Source organism: Lates calcarifer, linkage group LG4, assembly GCF_001640805.2.
Source record: "Lates calcarifer isolate ASB-BC8 linkage group LG4, TLL_Latcal_v3, whole genome shotgun sequence".
NCBI classification, from domain to species: domain Eukaryota; kingdom Metazoa; phylum Chordata; class Actinopteri; family Centropomidae; genus Lates; species Lates calcarifer.
Window position 1 is genome coordinate 21,629,301 of NC_066836.1, and position 21,888 is coordinate 21,651,188.

General features: G+C 38.0%; 1 protein-coding gene across 5 annotated transcripts in view; it reads right to left on the reverse strand.

Moving 5' to 3' along the window:
- Positions 1-21,888, reverse strand: part of astn1 (astrotactin 1) — a 342,836-nt gene that overhangs the window by 207,630 nt on the left and 113,318 nt on the right. For all 5 annotated transcript variants that reach the window (XM_018695889.2, XM_018695888.2, XM_018695887.2 and 2 more), the window contains 3 exons: positions 16,861-16,945; positions 13,455-13,529; positions 8,052-8,189 (listed from right to left, as the gene is read on the reverse strand). In XM_018695889.2, coding sequence (XP_018551405.1) covers positions 8,052-8,189; positions 13,455-13,529; positions 16,861-16,945 — 298 coding nt within the window. The remainder of the gene's footprint in view (positions 1-8,051; positions 8,190-13,454; positions 13,530-16,860; positions 16,946-21,888) is intronic.

The window sequence follows — 21,888 nt, forward strand, 5'->3', positions numbered from 1 at the left end:
ATTTCTGCAGAGAAATAGCACTGCTGATGATAAACAAGAACTTGTGTAATAGCATTGCCATGAACCTTGCCTTGGTAAGGAAAATGATGACCTCTCAGGCACTAACAAAAATTTTTCTCATACTCTACTCCTTATCCTGAGAGAAAAGACAGTGAGTTTCCTTCCCTTTCACAGTCAACTTGATGTTATCTTACAAACCAATTTTTCTATTATAATTGCCCATTGCTTTGTTGTCATTTATTCAGAGGGGACCTATGGAGCAGAGCCTCAGCAGATGATGAAACTCTCAGCAAGTGTGAATGCTAAATTATTTGGGAGCTCCAATTATAATCAGGACACATCTGCAGACTGTGTGCAATTGGATTTACCATTAAATATCATAGATGAAAAAAACAAAAAAAACATTTAAAGTCATGTTGTTGACTCTTTGAGGCTATACTACAACATCCATTATCTAAGAGTAGTACTAAAGGAAAAACCGAGGTGTCAGGAAAATCTAAATGATTTATTCCTTTGGGAGGCATAAATGTTCAAAGCAAATTTCTTGGAAATCTGGCAGTCTTGTGTGCACAACTAACATTTGGTCTGAGGACAGCACATGAGAAAAGCTTATTTAGCGTCAAAAATTGAAAGGGTAAATTCTGTATTTATGTGTTCAACTAAACACCGTGAGCCTTGAATAAAATGGTCAACGAGTTACCAATAATATTTAAATGAAACTATTTGAATGAATTGATGACAATTAACATGTTTCGTATAGTTCTTGCAACTAGTCCTTTAAACATCTTGACAATGAACAAAGTATTATTTAAGGGGAAATTCTGACCTAAAGGTGGCAGTAACTGACTATTATATTTACATCTGTTACTAACTTACATTTGGCAATAATAATCATTCTTATTATTTTGATTGCATTATATTCATACCATGCAAATTAGATAGGCGGGGCAGGCAACCTTGTTAACACATATAGTGCATATACTGTAGTAGTGATGAGTAGATCAGTACTACGGATTTAATGTACTGACCTTAGCTTTCCTTTACAGAGTAAGGGCTAATTTCATTGTCTTAGCTTTAGATAGCATGGCAAGTTTGTTTGACACGTTTGGCTGAGTCTTTCCTTAAAAATGTGGGCAAACAGTACAGACTTTTTTTACACTTGCTGAGGTTCAACCACAGTGCTATCCAATACGATCCTTATTGCAAGTGCATGATTTTCTGGACTGTCTACACAGGACACTATTTTTTTTTTCCACTCGCCTGTCTCATGCACATCAGCAGAACAGATAATAACGCTGCCATCAGTCTGTTACCTTTCGTCTTTTGCATGTCATTACACTCATTGTGAGCTATACCAAAATGCATCAGAGCATTAGGGTTATGTACTCGTACTATGACTGATCAGATCCAGTGTAGATGCTGATAGAGGACTGAAGGTGCCACACTGCTGATGTGCTGCTTTTGCTATTTTGCTACTGCCAATCAAATTTGATCACACCACACCCACACTGTCCCAAGCAGATTAGCTGGGTTTCTGAGATTTAAACTCCTAATAAACCAAAATATTTTTTAAAATATTTTCTTTGTTGCTCATGTAGTCAGGAATATTTATTGTTGCAAAGATATATCTAAGACTTGAGGCCATGTCTTCAAGGGCTTTAAATCAGAAAACCTTCATTATAAACTGGCTGTGGCATTGCATACATATGAATTGTACCTATCTGACTAAAATGACAGACAATTAAAACGTTTATCTGACCTAACTTATGTTACACTTAGTATCAGAGTGCACCATTGTTAAAACCATCCAAGTGAGCTATCTTTTCAGAAAATAAAATGCCCAAAAGGAAGAGCTAAGTAAATGTGTATCCATAATGGTAAAATGTAGTTAATTATACTGACTTGACAGATATGGTATCCATCTACAAATTGAAAGAGAAAAGTTCTTTATTATATTACAAACACATTTAATCTAAAACAGAAATAAAAGAAATAAAACAAAGAATTTTGACAACCTACATATAGGACACTCTTAAAATGAATCACCAATAAGCACTACCTGCAATATATTTAACATTTTGTCTGAGACAGCTGTCTACACTTGAAAGAGGTGATACATGGAAGCCTCAATTATGGGCATCATTAACATGGATAGTTAAACAATAGGATGGTTACACATCAAAACAAGTCATGTAAAGAACCATTCATTTAGCCCATTTACGACTGAAAAGTACCACTAAAGGTTTAAATGCCAAATTATGCCCTGTAATTTACTTACATTAGTTAGTTATTCAGTTCAGAGCAAGAAATGAAAATTACCATCAACAATGAACAGAAAAAAAGATGTTAATGTAAGGTTTTTTTTGAAGATAATTGCTTTGATGTGTTTGATATACAGATTATAGAAGATGTAAAAGAGTTGTTTTTGCAATAATATCCACTCAGAAAAAGTGGAAAACTGAGATTTTAATTAGTGCATTTTTTCTCACAGCTTGTATTGTAAGAGTGAAAACATCTCAACTATGAGGAGAGCAATAATACACTGTTAATTTATAACGAGGCCATCTTTTCAACACAACTTCAAGGCAATGCTACAAAAACACTAATAAATACATTAAGAAAATAAAAACCCTTGTTCAGACTTAAATTCCACGAACCCAGTTAATCAAGGAAAGGAAGATCAGGCCCATTGCAATTTAACCATCTGCTTGGGAGCAAGACAGAGTGACAAATGATTATCAAACATGGGGGAACACAGCTCAAAAGTAGAGTAAATCACCAGCCTCTCAAAGGTGTTAGTAGTGTTTCCTTGTAGACCCTGGGGAAAGCTGAAGATAGCGTTCATCAGATCATAGATCAGAGAAAAATGAGTTATTTACACAGTGTTTTGAAAAAAGCTGCCAAATGAAAATAAAATGTTGAAAAACAAGGAGAAATTGAAATGTGTAAGCACAGAGTAGAGATAGAAAACTGCAGAAGCATGCCCAAAACAGAATAAATTCACAGGAAATAAGATGCAGGGAAGTACATGAAACAAAGCGAACAGCAGTCCTGTTGACAGAGCAAATCAAACAAAGTACATATATTCCACAAAAAAAACCAAACAAAAAAAAAAAAAAAAACACTGCATCATTTCCAAGAGTGAAATCTGTCAGAGGAGGTGAGGATACAGCACATTTTCTATGTTTCCTTGGTTGTATGAATTTTGATATCAAAATTATTCAAATAAAGAATGACATACAATTTAGGCAAAAAAGAAAACAAACAATCAAAGAACTGTAACATTTAAAGGATAAATCAGTACATTTCAACTTGGTGCATCTCCCATAAATGTGGCTATTGTGGCTCTATGAGTCTCTAGTGAAGAGATTCTGGAAAACAAAGTCTGATGAATAACAGTTTATCATTGTTACGCTGGCTGATCATACCCTGCAACCTGCATATTCAGAGTTGGAGAAATGGACGTGTCCACAGATGACCGTAATTCCAGCAGTGTATCTACAGGAAGTGATCGCACGATGCTTATCACCATTGGCCCCCTGGAAACTTTTATTTCACCTCCCCAAAATTGACTGAAGACAGAGGCTAGTTGGACAAGTGCTCAGCTCTCCATATGAGAAATAATTACAACATGTAAAATACTGTGAGGGATTACAGTATATGTGTTCCACCAAAAGTAAACACTGGTATCATATAATATTCCTGGACTCACCATGAACTGAGATTATAATGGGAGCTGAAAGGAAATGGTCAGAATGGGGTTGGATAATTAGCTTCAGGCTAAAAAAAAAAAATAAAAATAAGGAAAAAATATATCTCAGAATAAAATGAGAGTGACATCTCAGAGCAGTATTATTAAGGGGGGGGTCAGCCAGTAAGTTGAGATGGATATAGATCCCATGGTTAATTTAATGACCAGTCCCACACTCTGTGTTTACTGTCAGCCACACTAAGAAACGAGTATTTGATATGATTCAATTGAAAAAAAAAACATGTTTATTTAAAAAGCAGGTAGGTAGGTGGATGTGCCCCAGTATACACTGTTTTGTGCAAGTCCATAATTCTCTGTATCCCTACAATAGAGGTGGTGAATGTAAAGTTATCATAACTCACAGAGCCACAATAGCCACATTATGGGGAATACACCAGGATTAAATGTACCTGGTTGAAATGTACTGTAATTATCCTTTAAAATGAGATTATATGATACTAGTAGTCCCCAACTTCAGCTAAGGTACAGTTAATACTAGGGGACTGAAACACATTGCAGTTATGGTTAATAAAATCACATAAATGCAGGTCTATGATTCAATGTAAACACCAATCTTATGAAAGTTGAATTCGCAATGCACCCCTTACTCACACTAACCTCCTCATCGCTGCTTTTCACCTCACTCCAAAAAAGAGCATACTACATTCATTAATGGCACTGAACACTGGTGCTGGATCTAAGAATTGTCCAATATTGCCATAATTATTTGACATACTGGTCTGCAAACACACAAGATACTCTGTGGTCTTTGAAACAGGGAAAAAAAAAACAAATTGATTTCACTCCTCCCTGTAACAGATATTAAAATCCGTTGCTTAACAGACACATTCTGTAACTAGATGTTTTATATCAGCATGTCACCTACAGCTTCTGACAGTTACAGGATAAAAATATGAATGTCTCTGCTTTCATTCCTGTTCTGAGAATTCCATTAGTTTAAACTAGTTGTGGCCTGGACAGCACTTTTAATTAGTCACACACACAGCTGGAGCCCTAGCTATACATGGATAGCTCTACATTCTCTACTTTTTCACTCTCAAGTCATTAGCGACATGTTGGTAATTTATGCCCAGCAACAAGCATGCCTATTTTTTTCTGATAATGCAGCCTTTCCTAGGTTATGTTTTGATGTAACATGCAGAGACAATATTTATTGAAAAGCCACTCTAGACTAGTTTCTAGTTTCTGAGTCTTTCTCAGATGCAGTTCAGTATAGTGAACAAATTCAAATAGTTAATAAACTACTTTACAAATTTGTGATTTGACTGATGGAAATCAATTAACCTCTGTAAGAAAAACAAAAAATAAATAAAATAAATTTCTGCCTTTTCTCTAATGGTATTAAAGCTCTTCAGGCACAGTGTCATCCTTCAGATTAAACTGTATATTTCACAAACTATCAGTCACAGCTGGGGTGAGACCTCGATCTCAAGCTCCCTTTTGATGTTCTTTGCTGCAATTCAAAGAACATCATACTATTTACAGTCACTGTCCATTTACAGCAATATCTCAGTTCACCTAGGTTGAACTTTGTCTGCTGTGAGAAGTAACAAACCATGGTGTAGAGTGGCACAAACCAGTAGAAATAATGGGTTCAAAAGGCCAGTGGTGCCATTGCTACATTGTGTCTGAAAGATGAATGAGCATTAAATTTTGTACAGATTATGTTGTTTCCTCCAACACAGAGGTTAGTGCTCAGTCAAATCTGAACACACAGACACAGGACAATTTTTTTTTTTTTTAGATTCAGTTTGATTTACACTTCTTTAGGATGCCATCATCTCAGAAGCATCCATCCATCCATTATCTATACATGCAAGAGGCGGGGTACACCCTGGACGGATTGCCAGTCCATCGCAGAGCCAACATATAGAGACAAACAACCATTCACACTTATGGACAACTTAGAGTCATCATTTAACCTAAAATTTATCCATGTTCCATCTACCCCTGACCAGAGGTTCCCTCACAGGAAGCTGTCCCAACCTCAGGCCTCATTCTCTCCTCCATGTCTCTTTCTCTCTGTGTCTTTCTAAACCCGACCGGTCGAGGCAGATGGCCACCAGTCTTTTGAAAAGATAGTTTTTCCTCACCACTGTTGCCTAGTGCTTACTCATAGTTGGAATTGTTGGGACACGCAATAACATAAGAGTACTGTCTACGTGCTCTATACAAAAAGTGCCTTGAGATAACCTTGATTATGCCATATAAATACTTGACCTGACTAATCCTTACTCACCATCACCGCCACCAGGTCTAGGCTCCGGTGGGGGGTAGTTTCCTATATATTGGAAGCACCACTTAAAATCTGAATGCTTCCCATGGTGATCTACTTCCTGCCGGGGTCTAAGTATGCACATGCTTTTGTTCTAAGTCTCTCCTGATTGAAATAGCTAATACTGTACAATGGAAACTGTATTGTGATGTATTGTGATTGTATTACATCACACACTCAGCACAGTGTATGTTTCTACTAAACATGTTCTTTGTGGTAGAAACCTTACAGACTCCCTTTGATAATTAGGTGAAAAAAAAAGAAAAAGAAAAACAATGCATAGACTACTGGAGGCATTTGTTAATGACAAGGTTGTCCTTGTAATTAGTTTTATTTTATATTATTCCTGCTGTAGGACATTCACATCTGAGACATCCACCAGCTTGAAATCAGCTACTGACTGACTTTCCTTGACTGTCTACGTGTTAATGAGAAGAAATGATGGGGATATTCATTTGAGCGAGACTAATTTTGCCTGACAGAATTTTCACAGGGCAAACAACCATCTGCACATCAGGGCAGGGTCTGATACGGTTGCACACACTAATGTGTTGACAGGGCACATTCTAGCAAACACTACAAGACAATTCCCACTACTAATTGCATTAACCTACCTCCCCTATGCAAACTAATCCTGTTCACATAGACTTTATGCTACAATACAATGCTGTTAAACCAGCTGTAGTCATGGTAACTCTCTTAGTGAGTCATTATGCTGCTGACTAATTAGTAAAGTAGGTTCAACAGCAAGCAAAGTTTGAGAATCAGACTGTTCAAATAAGTTATTTAGATATGTGTCTAGAATTTGGTGGAAAATTATTTGGTTAAACAAATGATCTCAGAGGATTCCATTTTCTAGATTTTGATATAATGTGTGACAGTACAGGTGCTATATTATCTATCCAAGACAGAATTTTGGTGTGATGGTGTCTCATAGCACTATCAATTATAAGGGGATCGAAAAAAAAAAAACAAAAAAAACAGTAGGCTCTATTCCCTGGAATGTCCTCAGCCAATTTCATGGCCATCCAACCATTCGTTTTTGTGATGCCTGTCAGAGACCAAAGTGTTGAGAAGGACATGTTTCACAGTGGTACACGACAAAAAGTGAGTCATCAAAAGGAGAAGGAAAGGCTCATTTTTAACATATCTCTATTGGTTTTAAGATAAGGTTCTAGACCACACTTCTGGACTGAGCAACATCAACATCATTATGCCCTACCTCAGTGCTAGCAGAGCGAAATAGCTAAATAATTCTGTTGTGTTACCACTGTCAGCTGAGTCCAGTTTAATACTGCAGCATTGTTTTGGCTCATTTATGGCTCTATCTGCAGCCCAGCCACAAACACAGTCATTGCACACAGAGCAGATTTTCTTTGGAGGAGTTATGAACCATTTAACAATCGAAATGCTCTTTATGGCTTCGGATTGCGAAGTGATTCTTTCTTCTTATTCTTTTTTTTTCTACTCTGGTTTTTCTGCCTCTTTATAATTGATTATGTGTTAGATCTTTGAGTTTTATTACCCTCTGAATCATGACTGCTAAGACCTCTGCGTCAACCTCACAGGAATGCTTAAGACTCACTGCAACAATAATAAATAAAAAAACAAATGCTGATTAAGTGAGAATACAAACAGCGAGACGTGTTCAGAGAGTCAACAGCAGCTATAATCTGTGAGGGGTAGTGGTGGTGGTGGTTTGGTGCTGGGGTGGTGTTGGGGAGTATAAAAGATAGTCATGAGAAATATTTATCAAAATGCCAATATGTATTTTTTGTATTGTGAAACTTCATCAGAGACAATAAAATACAGAATGAATAGAAACTTGTGGTAATACTTCAGTGCAGCAATGAAAGAAAATTTGTTCTAGCAGCGTTCAGTCTGAGGTAGCTGTCAGTAAAGTCTTATGAAAGCTTTAAATTCTTTAGTTGGACCTTCTCTTGTCATGTCACCACTAGAAAGTAACACTGAGTGAAAAAGCTACCAGTAAATGTTATCTCTCACCGTACGTCCACCGCATCCTCCATGACTGTCATGTCCGTCTTGCACTTGGCTGAAGGGTTGATAGCGAGCTCAGCAGGGGGGATAACAAAGCTTTTACTCAATGGCAACCACATTCCCTCTCCTAAGGTGTATGTGAACCTGCAGATGACAAGAAGGGTGCATGAGAAAAGTGAGGTTACAGTTACACTAAAAAATATCTATACATTGCACAGAATTATTTCAGAAAAATATAATTTGAGTTTGCCATTTTGAGACTGAATAGGAAAGATTTGTGTTTTATTCTGTAAACATTAAACATACATGCTGTGGTCAATTTATCATAAACACCAAGCTAAAACTATTACAGTCTACAGCCTACACTCTACAACAGTCCCACAATAAATTCTTCCCTCATTCATTTTTGTTGAAACTGTGTTATGGAGGTGCTGATTCAACAGTATGCTACTTTCGGAGGATGTAGTCTGTGGTAATGTTGAACTGCATTGTGTTGAATAAAATAAATAAAAATGTACAGAACAACATTAGCATTCATTTGGTGTCATGCTTACAGCTACCTGATGAATATAAGGTCAGCATGCCTCAAAACTGGGAGTGTCACAGTCTGCTTCCCAGTTCCCCTCAGCTCCTGTCTCCAGTTTCTCCTCTCTTTTCTCAAGCCATGCTCTGCCCTTCAGCTTCCCAGATCTGCCATTCTCCATCTGTCCACCAGATGTCCCTGGCCTCTTTTTCCTCTCTACAATTTCACTTGCTCACCTGTTGCAATCACCTGTGTTTCCCATCCCACTCACACACCTGATCCCAGTTGCCTCGCCACCCATGCCAGGGGAAACCTGATCCTTTCCCCAGTCAGTACATTTGTTAAAGTTTGTGTGTTTCCTCTGTGTATCTGTTACTTGCATTGTCACCTGTTGCCTGAACCTGCCTGACTGCCTGTCAGTTCTCCAGCCTATTTGTTTACCCATCCACCTGCAAGCCTAATTTCCATTATCAAAGATACTTAACTGCATCATTGAGTCTTTGAGTCTGCATTTGGGTCCTCCTTGCCTATGCTGTTTTCAAGTTGTGACAGCAAGCTTTAAAACCAAAATAAAAACCTGAAAGCAGCTAAAAAGCTTTGAAGAGCTGCAAGGAACTGCAGCTCAGGTTATAATTCTCTCAGGGTTCAACACTCTCAATGACCCCTCTCATCACAAACGAAGACTTTTAATCCTCAGGGTATGGGTCAAGCTCTAATGACCCTGGATTCTAAACTTCCCATAATGCAACCTAAAAGCACCTTTCACTGGTCCTTCCCTGTCTTCTTAATGTATCCCACTGACAGAGTGTGTCGTTCATGACACACTGTCAACTCAAAGTTTGAACTCTCAATTGAGGAACCTCATGAAATTATCAGGGTTGTGCTCTCAAACTTAAGAAATCCTTGTGGACCACCACCAAGTTCTAAACAAACCTTATGTGTAAAATCAGTGATGTTAACACTGCATCAGTGTCTAGCCTTGTGCAAAAACAATCATCATGTCACGTCAAAATGGCTTCTTTTCATAGATGAATGTTTTCACTGCATCAGAGAATCTGAATAATGGCATCAAGCTGGTTAGGGGTTATTTATTTTACCTTTCAGCAAAGTTATCCTTTTTACATAACTCCTTCTTGAGCAGAAGGACACTGTCTGCTAATGGACGCAATGCATACATAATGAGAAACCCTAACAAAAAAGGGCCACTAAGAGTTTCCCCTGAGACAAAACAGGGCTATAAATCTGTAAACAACAGATGTCTGGAACAAGGGCTTTAAAACAATTCTTTATTTGTGAGTCAATGAACATCATCAATCTTTAAACACTCTGCACATGAAATGTAATATTTCCAACTTTAAGTTTAACAGTCCATGCTGATTAACATCAAATGCATTATTAGCACTGATGAAATTATGCATGCATACTTGTAGCACAAATGAGAGGAACTTGTTGATTAAATGGTTAACAACCATTTTTATGCAGACTAAACACATTTTCTCATTTCACAATTGTTCAATTTGCATTTAATAAAATGCTAACTTAGCATAAGGAAAGGGCAGTGAATCGTGGGAACTGCATGGATTACTAGTCACTTTAAGAACAGAATGATTAAACCACTGTAGAAACAGAGCACTTAATTACATCCACCCAATTACTCCCTTTGTTTCAAAGTCAAGTTTTCACGGGATCAAAGCGCTGTTGTTCTTACATTTACTGTAAAACTTTGGGTTCTCCCAAGTTATCATAAGGTGGTAAGTATATCAAAAAGGTAATAATATTTTTCTGGAAGCTGTTTCCACCTCTCTCATAAGTTATTTCACCATTTGTTATGGGACTGTGTACATCAGGAGAATTCCCTGTGATGCAGTATGACGTATGTGGGTGACCACGGGACAAATTAGCACCCACTTAACGAGCACTGCTTCATGGACAACTGGGGACTAGCGTGTTGTCATATGACTTACTTGGTTTACCCTGAGAGATACTGGAGGTGGAAAGCACTAAGAGTTCCCATGAGAAAACAGTTGTTGAGTGGAAAACATGTTTGCAGTCCTCAGAGGTGCTCCCGGCAGTTAATATTGTGCAAATGGCAAATGCTGTGCGTTAGAACGCTGACTCTTAGGAGAATTTTGCATGCATACTCGAGTTTGCTTTGTTTCATACTACTCTCTACACAACTGTGATTATAATTACCTTATTTGCTGCTTTGTTTAATAGTAACAGCTGCTAAAGCAAATAAGATGATGGCTGCATGGCTATCCAAGCACTGGGTGGCATTCAAGGTCTTTTTCCAGTGTGTGGAGCCAACAGGGTTGTTTGCTGAAGTTCAAAGCTAGAGACTGTAACGTTTAAATTAGAATGGATGGCATGGTGGGATCAGTCTGAGGACAAAGAAATTTTAAACTGCACAGCTGGACAGAATGAAAGAAAAAAGACCTCTTGCGGAAAACATGCTGGCAGGCAGGGCTATGTATCAAAGCACTTCCTTGAGATATTAAATAAATCCATCAATTACTTTAGATGTCCACAAAGGGTAATTAAATTTACAGGAGTGAAACAAAAAGATAAAACACAAGGCGTATGAACACATTGAAAATACAAATGAAGAAATAAGTATGAGTATGTGAACAATTTAGAACAAACAAAAATTCTAAAGAAAAAATAAAAACAAGTTAAAATGTAAAAAAAAAAAAAAAAGGAGATGGCACAGTGGATGAATGAGTTTTTTAAATGTGTTCATGTTGGCCAATGTGAGTCTACAAAAAGAAGCAGAGGATAGGATCTGAATCTCTGGGCGTAAGGGATGTAATGCACTCTTTCTTTAACATGATGTCAGGCTCCTCTGTCTGTTCCCAAAGTAAAGACAATGCTAACAGCCATGAGAGTGGGCCACATGACGTGTACAGGTTTCCTTTTTATTGCAAACAGTAGAACTAACTAGTCTTTTTTTTGTGCTGTATTGTCAGGAAGGGACTTAGAGACTTCTAATGAAGGCAGTAGCACATCCTCTGTTAGACCTGCTCTTTCTCCAGTCCAGGAATGAATCATTTTGGAGAGAAACAGTAATAAATATCATTTGGTAAATGAATCACAGTTAAGTGCCCTGCTGTGCTTCTTTGTGAAATGGCCCCCTGTGAAAATGGAAAAGTGACTTTCTGTCAACTATGTTTGATGCACTTTTCCTGTCAAGAAGCTATGGGGCAGAGGGTTACTGAGCATGTTAATACTTAAAACTGCTACTGCTATGTTACGCTGCTGCTCAGGCTACACCTCCTGTGTAGACACTGTGTTACGTGAGAGAGATGGCTCATAGTGACAAATAGATTGGGGATTATCAGCCAACTCTGAAACTTCCCCAACTCTGTGAAGCATATTAGCATTTTTCAGCTAACTGCTTTGCTTTCAGAGGCTGCAGCTTTATTGTATGGTTTACTCACTCTACTCTCATCAACAGTGTTTCCACAATCACTGTACACTACCTGCCTGGCAACAAACAGCAGATAAAGTTAGCCACTACTTGGTGAACATAGTGGAGCATAGCAACTGAAAACCTCTTGGTCTGTTGGTAGAGACCAAACAGAGAGCAAAAACTGGACTTATCTTTATTGGGTCACCACCAGCTCCAAATGAATGCTAATGTTGTTCTGTCTGCTCAGTATAGGAGGTTTGCTAACACACTGGCCACAACAACTTTATGAGGTGATAATATATCAGCGTTCACCTGGTGAATGTCCAATATTCACTTTCTGTTTGGTCTTTACCATATCCCAAGTGAAATATCTGGCTGTTCAGCTTAGGGCTAGGCAATAGAACAATAATAATAATTATTACAAAATAACTTTTCCACGAAAGAGATATAGGACATGGTCTAAACTCTTCGATAAAACTCATTGCATCCAGGTTTTGACAGACAACACAAAAAGCCAATGAAGAGAATAGCGTCATATGGCTGAAATAGAGTTAGAGTCACATCAGGTTAGGTTGATGCACACAGCACAGGGCATAGGAGTAGCAGCCAGCAGCGCACACATGCTAATGTTTTGTAAAAGGAACCGCTTGACAGAAATAGTAATTTGATTTCTATTGTGATATATATCGATATCGACTGATTGTGATAAGATTTTTTTTCCTCAGGCCCAGCTCTAATCCAACTCCTAAATACTCTCTAAATACTCTGTTCACCAGCTAGTTATTGTATATGCCAGCTGTTTGGTACTGAGCAGGTGGTGTACAGTGGGTTTTTTGAGCTTATTCACTGAAAAGAGCTGCCTACTGTGGCCGATAATGTATGACAGCCATGAGAGTGAATCAGAACAGCAAAGCTGCGGGCTGGGCAGCTTACTACAAAGCTCTGTAAAGCTGAGGAAAGCTACAAATTCAGATGATAATTCTCTGAAGGTTCATTACCACAAGTAACCTGTTTTAACATTGTCATTTGATACATTGCTACTATGTAAATATTAATTATTGCCACTTTAAAGTGTATGCCTTCGGTTGGAATGAATAGGTTTAGGATTGAGTGCCATAGACTGGGCGGAGAAGAGGCTGTCTAAAGTATTGTAGGTTTTGTTCTTTTTTCATTAAATGAACTTAATTCTTAACACCAGAACATCCATCGGCCCTGAGAGAAAATGAAGTGGCTCTGATTTTCCAATTTGAAAATCTAATCTATAGCACCTTTAAAAACTGACAGTCTGAGCTACAGAAGGCATTCTGCAGCCAGAGCTCAGGTTCCTCCCACAATCATAAGGGAGAGAGACAATCAAAGCTAGTGTACCAGAATTATAACAAGTTATGTGACTTCACAATCTTTTGTGCAGCATGCACAGTGCAGCACCATGGAAACTGTAGGCATATAGAACAAAGTTTTGTGAAGTTCCCCTTACCTGAAAATGCGATCAGAGGGTTGTTCTCCCATCACAAGATCAAAACCACGTTGGAAGATGGTGTAAGGCCAGGGACTAGCATGAAAAAAAAAAAAAAAAAAATAGATCAGAGGAAGAGACAAAAAAGACTGTGTATTAAAATCAAAGCCAGAGAGGCGTTGAATTTTTCAGTGTACCCATCCTCCTAATCTAAACCCCCTAAAATCACAGGCCATGTTTCAATGTCTAACTTTGCGTCATTCCTGCCTTCCAAAGCCCCACAAATCACAAGCAGCATTACGATGCATGCCATGTGTAAACATGCTGATTGAAAAATGTGTTCTCTGACAGCTGACATAGAATGTGACTTTGGCTCGTATCTTTTTACCAGGGGAGGGGATAAGAGAGGATGACAGGATGAGATGGAATGGGAGAAAGAGACAGAGAGAGGGATGGAGAGAGCAGATGATGGAAAAAGAGAGACAGTGAGGGTGGGGGGGTGGTTGGGGGGTGTGGTGCTGAGAGGATGAGACAGATGCCAAGAGGCAGAAGTGAGAGAGGGAGAATGATGGAGATTAATGGGGAGTGGCAGCTTGGGGACTAAACAGTCTGCAAAGTGAGAGTGTAAGGAGGAGAAGTGACAGGGGCCCAATGTCATTCTGAGCAAACTCCTACACAACTGTAAGCAAAAAGAACATCGTGGAAGAAGGGAGCGGCTTCCATGCCACAGGCTGTGGTCGTTAAACATTTAAGTCACCCCAGGGTGCCCACTCTGTCACACAGTGACAGGGACACAGGGAGAGCACCACGGAAATGAGATACAGAGGTGCGCAGCTGGGTGGACTGAGGGGAAAATTCAGATGTCTCAAAAAATGTAGACCAAAAAACTTCACACTATGAACATGCACCGAGGCTGACATCAGATACAGTCAAAATAAAGAGAAAATGGCATGTGCTGTCTGCTGCAAGCCACACACTGGTAATATCACAGGCAAGAATATCACGTGAGTGGTTTAATAAGAAAGTAAATGCACTAAATGCTTTTGTCAAAGATTCTCTAAAAATACAAACAATATGTTTTGTTGAGAAACTTGATGTAATAATACTTTACTTTATTTAGCACTTTAATTCTATTTCTAAACACAAGCAATGCATTTTGCTGTATAGTTTAGTTGATAATGCATGTCACATAGTGCATAAAATAGTACAGTGTTATTGCAACTGTCATCTAAATTACTGTGTAGTACAACTAAACATAATAGAAAAAATGACTTTTACAGTGTTAAATTGCAATTAATCAATAAAGTATATTTTGAGGCTTTTACATTATTACTCATATAGAGAGTGTAAATACGATTTAACACCTATCTTTTCAACATGTTTTTAATTGACTTGTTTTGATTTACAGTTTTTACTATTTTATGTTATTACACAAACAGAAGAATCAGTTGTTCATTTTACATTGCTCTATATTTAAATAAACTGCACTAAGAATAAGCAACATGTATAAAATCCTCTATCCTTTATATAATATGCAAAATATTGCTGCATATTGCAAGCAATATAGTCATATATTCCTCTTAAATCAACTTAGTGACTGTTTACAGATCCAGGTCAGAATATTGGTTTGGGTTAACCACTCAATTAAATACCTGAAAAATGTATTCATTCATTACAAATAAAAAATAAAAATCCATCTGTAAAGAAGAGCAGTGCATGGTTTTGAAATATTGCCCAAAAAGGTCTAAGACAGACATTTAAAATTGAGAGATACCATAGTATAAACAGTGTGAATCTGTGATAGCTGACTTTTTTTTTTTTTGGAACAGCGTGTCATCTTTTTGCTCAACCCTTGAGTGCACACTGAACAGTCAGATCCGAATAAAAACAACTCAAACTGAAATATTATGCATCTTTCAACTGATAAAGTAAGACTAATCCCAAGTGTGTATGTGTGTATGTTTATACACATCAGAACACTCCAGCAAATCACTGTCACACAGGGAACTTTCCTGCAGGTCAACACTGGCTTTTCTGAAGTCTGGGAAATTAACACTGCTGCTCATACACCCTGAGTGGTCACCCAGTGGTTGGCACCATGGCAGTGGTGTTAGCCAAATGTCAAGGACTTTTTAACAAGCAAATGTGAACCCAATTAGGCATTTATATGACTTCCTGGGATGGAGTCTGAAACAGCAATTTTCAAAGCCAAAAGATATCAAGTCATCACTTGGAATCATTATTGTAATATAGAAAAAATGACCTTGCACCCAAAGACATGAGCAGAGCAAAAAGCAGGATAAAGCACCTACAACTTTACTGACTCACCATCGACCACCTGAAGCACAAGTTTTCTTCATGGAAAGTTCTTACCAGCATATGCAAAGAAGTTGTGGCTCTGGAAGAACTTTGTCAAATCAGCAAGAAACTACCATGATGTTGTCACAGTGATGGGATGGTATTGGGCTTGAAGGGTGCAAAAAACTCACAATACAAAGAAGAGGTGTGGTGTTTTTGAAAATAGATCAGACAGTGACGAATGCTCCCCATCTGGGAGCAGCAATGGAAAAAGCTTGGTCACTTTTGCACCTTGACCGGGAGCATGAAATAGTGAGGAGTATCTGATCAGAGGATCTGAGGGGACTGAGGAGTTTTAAAAACAAATAAAATAATTAACAAATTCTGCATTTGACCACAACATTGGAAAGTGGTCTATTCTTAAAAGCAATGAGGAGTCTGGCTGCATATTGAAATAAGTTAGTAGTCAACATTTGAGGCAATAAAAGCTTGTAAGATGATCTCCAGACCTCCAGTAGAGACAAAAAAGTTTACTTTTGTACTCGTATAGAAATTACGTATTTCACACATATGTTTCTCGCATATTTGAAGATGGGGGTTCAAGAAAATTGGCTTTTCTGGACTAATGATTATGGGCCCCTGTCTTATTTAATTAAGCTGGAGAAAATTGTCCAACATTTGACATCCTCAAGACAACTAGGAGATAATGATATAAGAACCTTTCACTACACTTAAAATGTCTTTGTTGACAGTGTGGACAATAAAGTAATGTTGGTAGATCTATTTCTGCTATAATTACTGTATACACTCCTATTTAGCATTTTTTTTTTTAATTAAACACATCAATTTTCTTATCTTTATCTACTGTAGATACGTCTGTGTTGTGTGTTTACAGAGAATTAATTGCTTATGAATCTATGTAGTTTAAATGCTCCTTTATTTTTGTCAGATTCTGAACATCACTTTACATTGGCTACATCACAGTTCTTTTTGATTTATCTCGCCAAGAAAATGAATGGCCTTGTTTGATGTGTAGGAGGATTCCCTTGTTGTAAATGATTTATCCATCATTTCTTCGTGGTCTAATAATGAGCAATCAAACCCTCATCAGTTGATTATAATAACTTACCCCTGATTGGGCCCCCACTCGCTGCGGATGCAGAGGTGCTTGTGGACTGGGTCCTTCATGTAGCCGTCTAGGCAAAGGCATTCTCCTGCAAACAGAGAGGCAGTGATTTAATCGTGTGTTCATTACAGTCAAGCCTTTTTTAATTCATTGGAGATTTCCCTTTGCTCTTCTCCTTTTATTTTTCTCCATGAGAGCTATCCCAAGGATGATCCTCTTCAGGCAGATGGAGTATCCTTAATCATTTCTTATTTTTAATGATGTAGTCATACTTTTTTGAGCCATTCGAGCCATGTGTTTTTTTTTGTTTTTGTTTTTTTTTTCAAATTTCTTAGTAAAAGCTCACAAAGTTTTCCAGTAGGAGCACTTTTAACTGGTTCTTGCAATTAACAGCCCTCATGTTGCATAATCAGTTTTCTTACTACAAAGTACAATTAGCATGAAAATAACTTGTTTGCTTACTAGTGTCTTGAATTTCTCATTTGGAAAAAAATGCAAACCAAAGAGCTCCTCTAATAACTGCTTATATACATGTAAACCTAATACAAGCACAATGCATAACAACCTCTTTGAATTACAACAATACTGGCAGCTTACAGTGTAGTATAATGTACAATACAGGGTTCGTACGCTTCAATGCATTCACAATAAATTGAATGAAAAGTTCTTTTTGTTTTCCCTGGTAGAATACATAGGAAACTATGTATTATGTATATAGGACACTATACTATAATTCTTAAGTGAGATTTACACAATGTGGGAAGTAGAGATAGACCGATATGGTTCTTTCAGGGCCGATACCGATAAAGATTATTAGTAGTCAAGGAGGCTGATAACCGATATTTGGAGCTGATATTCATTTACAGTAAAAGCAAAATTTTGAATAATACAAACTCCAACACTTTGTTTAAATGCCTTTAAGCATATGTTTATTAAACAGCTTTTCAGATTTGCAACATGTTTTTTTTTTTTTTTTTTAGCTTAGACAATAGACATCTTTGTTTTAAAATTCTAACAAAAAGTGCAGGGAGCTCTCAGGCTCAGCAACATAATCGGCCCGTCCGATAATCGGTCTATCCCTAGTAGGAAGCCCCCTCCCATCCACTCTGGGTAGCAAGGATCTGTGTCCAACCATTTCTGTAATTTTCTGCAATCCAACATCCAACAATCACATCCATTTCATGTGGTGACTTATCAGCTCTCTTTTCTCATTTAGTGCACAACTATTTTTGGCACTTTTCACATCAACAACTGATATAGCATCTCCCTCCTCTCAGCTTTCCAGTCTGCCTCCCACTGTGGCCATTCAGAACAACTATAAATACTTTAGATTTCTGAGTGGTTGGACAGCACATCTCAACAACTAGCTCTGCAAGACTGTAGATGACTGGTCGTCAGCATCTGATCAAACCAGCATTTATGACAACCAGCTAGCTCATTTATTAGCTCGTAAACTAGCAAAAGGTACGTAAGCGAGTAATTGACAGTTAGCAAGCCAGCTAATTTGGCAGGCAAAAAATAAAAAGTACCAGGATAATACAAGTGCCCTCTATATGATAAAAACAAAAATGTACCAACTTTTTGGACTGCTATTAATTTTCCACCAATTTAAGCTGAGCTGTAAAAGTAAATGTGTTGAATTATGTGGTTCAACTGCATTTTATAACATGGAACAACATTTAGAGATTGATGCAAACAACATCAAAATAAAGAAATGAAGCGCTGAGATAATGCAACTGCTGTATGACTCCATGAAAGTAGTCAAGATACAGAGACAGAGAGGAGGAAGAGTTTGGAATAAATAAGAGAAACTCGATTTTAATATCACACACAGAGCTGCGAGCTGTCACATACAGAGCTGCTGCTTGTTTCTGTATTGCCTGTGGCCAAAAGACATATCCTGAAAAACCACTGTGGTGAACTTCACTTTGTACCCAAAAACAGCTTTCTTCTTATTTTGGAGTGAAAATGAGAAGCAATGCTCTGATTTCCATATTTCTGAATTGGAGGACAGTGTTCCACTAGCAGCAGTGAATTACAAAAATCACTATGATGTTGTGTTGTCCATCTAAATTTGCCTAATATTTACAAGTGGAAACACAGAAGCCACGTTGGGTTTCTCAGTAGTTACAATACTGAAGTCAACTTTCATTTCATTACTTTATATTAGTGTTCATCGTTTCATCTGACTGGTTCCAGTGACGGAATAACCCCCTACCTAATGGGAAGTTATTAGATCATTGATTACTATAATGAATAGACACTTAGCATTATCGTTATTTACTAAAGCAAAGCCTATCTGGGACTGTGATGTCCCAAAATCCACTTAGCACTCATGTCTAAAGCAACATTTTGGGGCAATTGATAATAGGATCACATGCAACACTGCTCATCTGTAGTGCCTACAGACTGTGGCACTGTGATCATCTAAAAAGGTTTCTGAACCCTGGGTTCAGGACACTATGTGTTTAATATAGATACTTGGTCACCGAAGATTTCTAGGACTTATCTGCTCACATCTTTTTGAAAAAAGAAAAGAAAAAGAAAAATAGAGCGAGAAAAAAATCCCACCAGTGGGATTAGAACAATACATTGTTGGAGGGATTTGGATTTGGACCATGCACTACGCTGGCATCCTCCTGATAAGTGAAGCCTTTTAGCAAAGAACAGTGAAGCATCAGCTTTTTGTTCTGCTGTCAGCTCCCAGGAGAAATGTTGGCCTCGACTTTGCTCAGTAGGATTGATGGGGTCTCACCTTTGGTTTAGAGGGTTACCCAGGGATAACATGTACAACATGTTCAGCTCATGCTCAATAGGAGGCAAGTGAAGGGCACAGGCCCTAGGCTTTTATTCACCACTGTTAATGGAAAAGGTCAACTGTCAGTACCTGCCAGGCTAAAGGAAATCATATTCACTGATTTGCCTCCTCACATTACTCGAATAAAAAAGAAATAACTCAAACAGTTTGTGCTGTTTATACTTGATAGCATTGGTATAGCATGATCCCATATCAAGCATACTTATATTCAAGAGCATCTTTTTGTGCTCTTGATTTGAGTCAGTTCTAAGACTAGGTCAAGTTCAAGATCTAAATGAGCTTTGAATGAGAGACCAGGAAAAAAGGAAGAAAAAAAAATAACAATGCAAAGAATTTTGAGAGCTTTACTTACTTCTGACACAAAAGTCAGTCAGTCAAAAAAAAATAAAAATAAAATAAAAATAAAAAGTACAGGACAGAGATCTTTTCAGGTGAGAAAAATGATTTCAAGTCTGAGCTCATGGAGAATAGTTCAACTGTGTGTGACATTGAAGTTTGACTGGACAAGAAACACCAACCAACAGTCAAGACAGTTAGGTTTTAATTAAGCCAATACTTTAGTCAGATTATCAAAAACCACAATCTGCAGTGTCTATGCACCGTTAGCCTTGAATTAAAGTAACTTTACATTATCATTTTATCTTACCAACACAGTCAGCACACACATATGTTATCACATACTGTACCATCACTGGTATCAACACAAACTGTATGTCAACTAAGTAAGAAAAAAATGCAGATTCATCAAGGGAGACTAATGAAGTGATGCTTGAATAGTAAGTAAATATATTTACTAAGCAGTCTGAAATGTCTCTCTGTCTGAGTACATATCTGCATCACAATTCTTGGATAACCTAATACTAAGGATCTTTATGAAAATGTCTATTGTTGTTATGTTACAAAGAATTTTGTTTGAATACAAAAAGCTCTTATAATTCAGTATCAACAGGAGCTATTGCATGCTCTATTAAAACTATCAGTAAACTAAGAAAGAGAAATGGAGGAGCAGGAGAAGAGTGTGGAAGTATTTTAGGGTTCTTCAGCATAGATGGCAAAATCCCCAACAAAGATAAGACTGCTGCCTTGTGCCTTTGCCTCACTGTATTACTTCACCTGTGTGTGGCAGCTACCTTGCAGAACTGCTGCAGCTTGCTCGCGTGTGTTTCCACACCGCCTGCGTTGCTGCCGCACTCCTGCTACTGCCAGACCCATCTTTCTACACTGAGCTCGAATGAATGACATGCCAGTTTGAATTGTTTGAAAAAGTGACAGCCCTAGTGGGAACTCAAAACCGCCTCCTCATATACTCTTTACTATCACCTGGCTGCTTCACCGACACTTTCTTTGGCAGCACTCCCAACATGCAGAAACATAATTGATACTTTGCTGCTTTGCTAAATGCGCAGTGAAAGAGCTGAAATGTTTGCCACTTGAAAGCCAGTTTAAAATGTTGAATGACAGTCTAAATTGTGTCCAGGAAAAAAAGAAAAAAAAAAATGTAATGCTGCTGCTGAACAATACTAAATGCCTCATCTTGCTTTAATTAGTGTTTCATCGCACTCTGAGGTTGTGGCACTCAGCTCAGACTTGTTTTACACTTCCAAGGTGTTACATTCCCTAATTGCTCAATATACAGTCAGCAAGCCAGTTTCTAAGCTTCACACTTTATTTTCATCAGATCCCATCCTGATATTTATCACCTTTTAAAACACATAGAACATAACTGTATTTAGGCCACTCAGGCTGAGCAAAATGCTCAGACTGCACCTAAGTAGCCTCATGCTCTATTGATTTGGTATCAACAAAAGCAGCAGTGGAAGTATGTTTTTCTTTACCTTGGCATTACAAAATTATTCAGCTCCTCAGGAAGATATCCACACACACTGATCCATTATGCAGTCACATTAACCAAACCAGGGACATTCATCTCCAGAGGCATAACATGTCTGTATGTGTTTCATAAGTCCCACAACAACAGAGCAGAGAGAAGGTGAGAAGGTAAGGCAAACAGCCTGCAAACATCAGCACCCAAATTGTCCAGGTTTACGGTTTTAGGGTTTCAGGTTTAGGGCTCTGCAGGGAGGGAAGCACCGCTCGTTAAAGCATCCACCGCCTTTTTTAATGTCTTGCAGGAGCAGCACAGATATTGTCGCAGCCCATCTCAGTTTTCATCAGTATCTCCTCCAGCAGAAGAGAGGATTGGATTTAAGCTA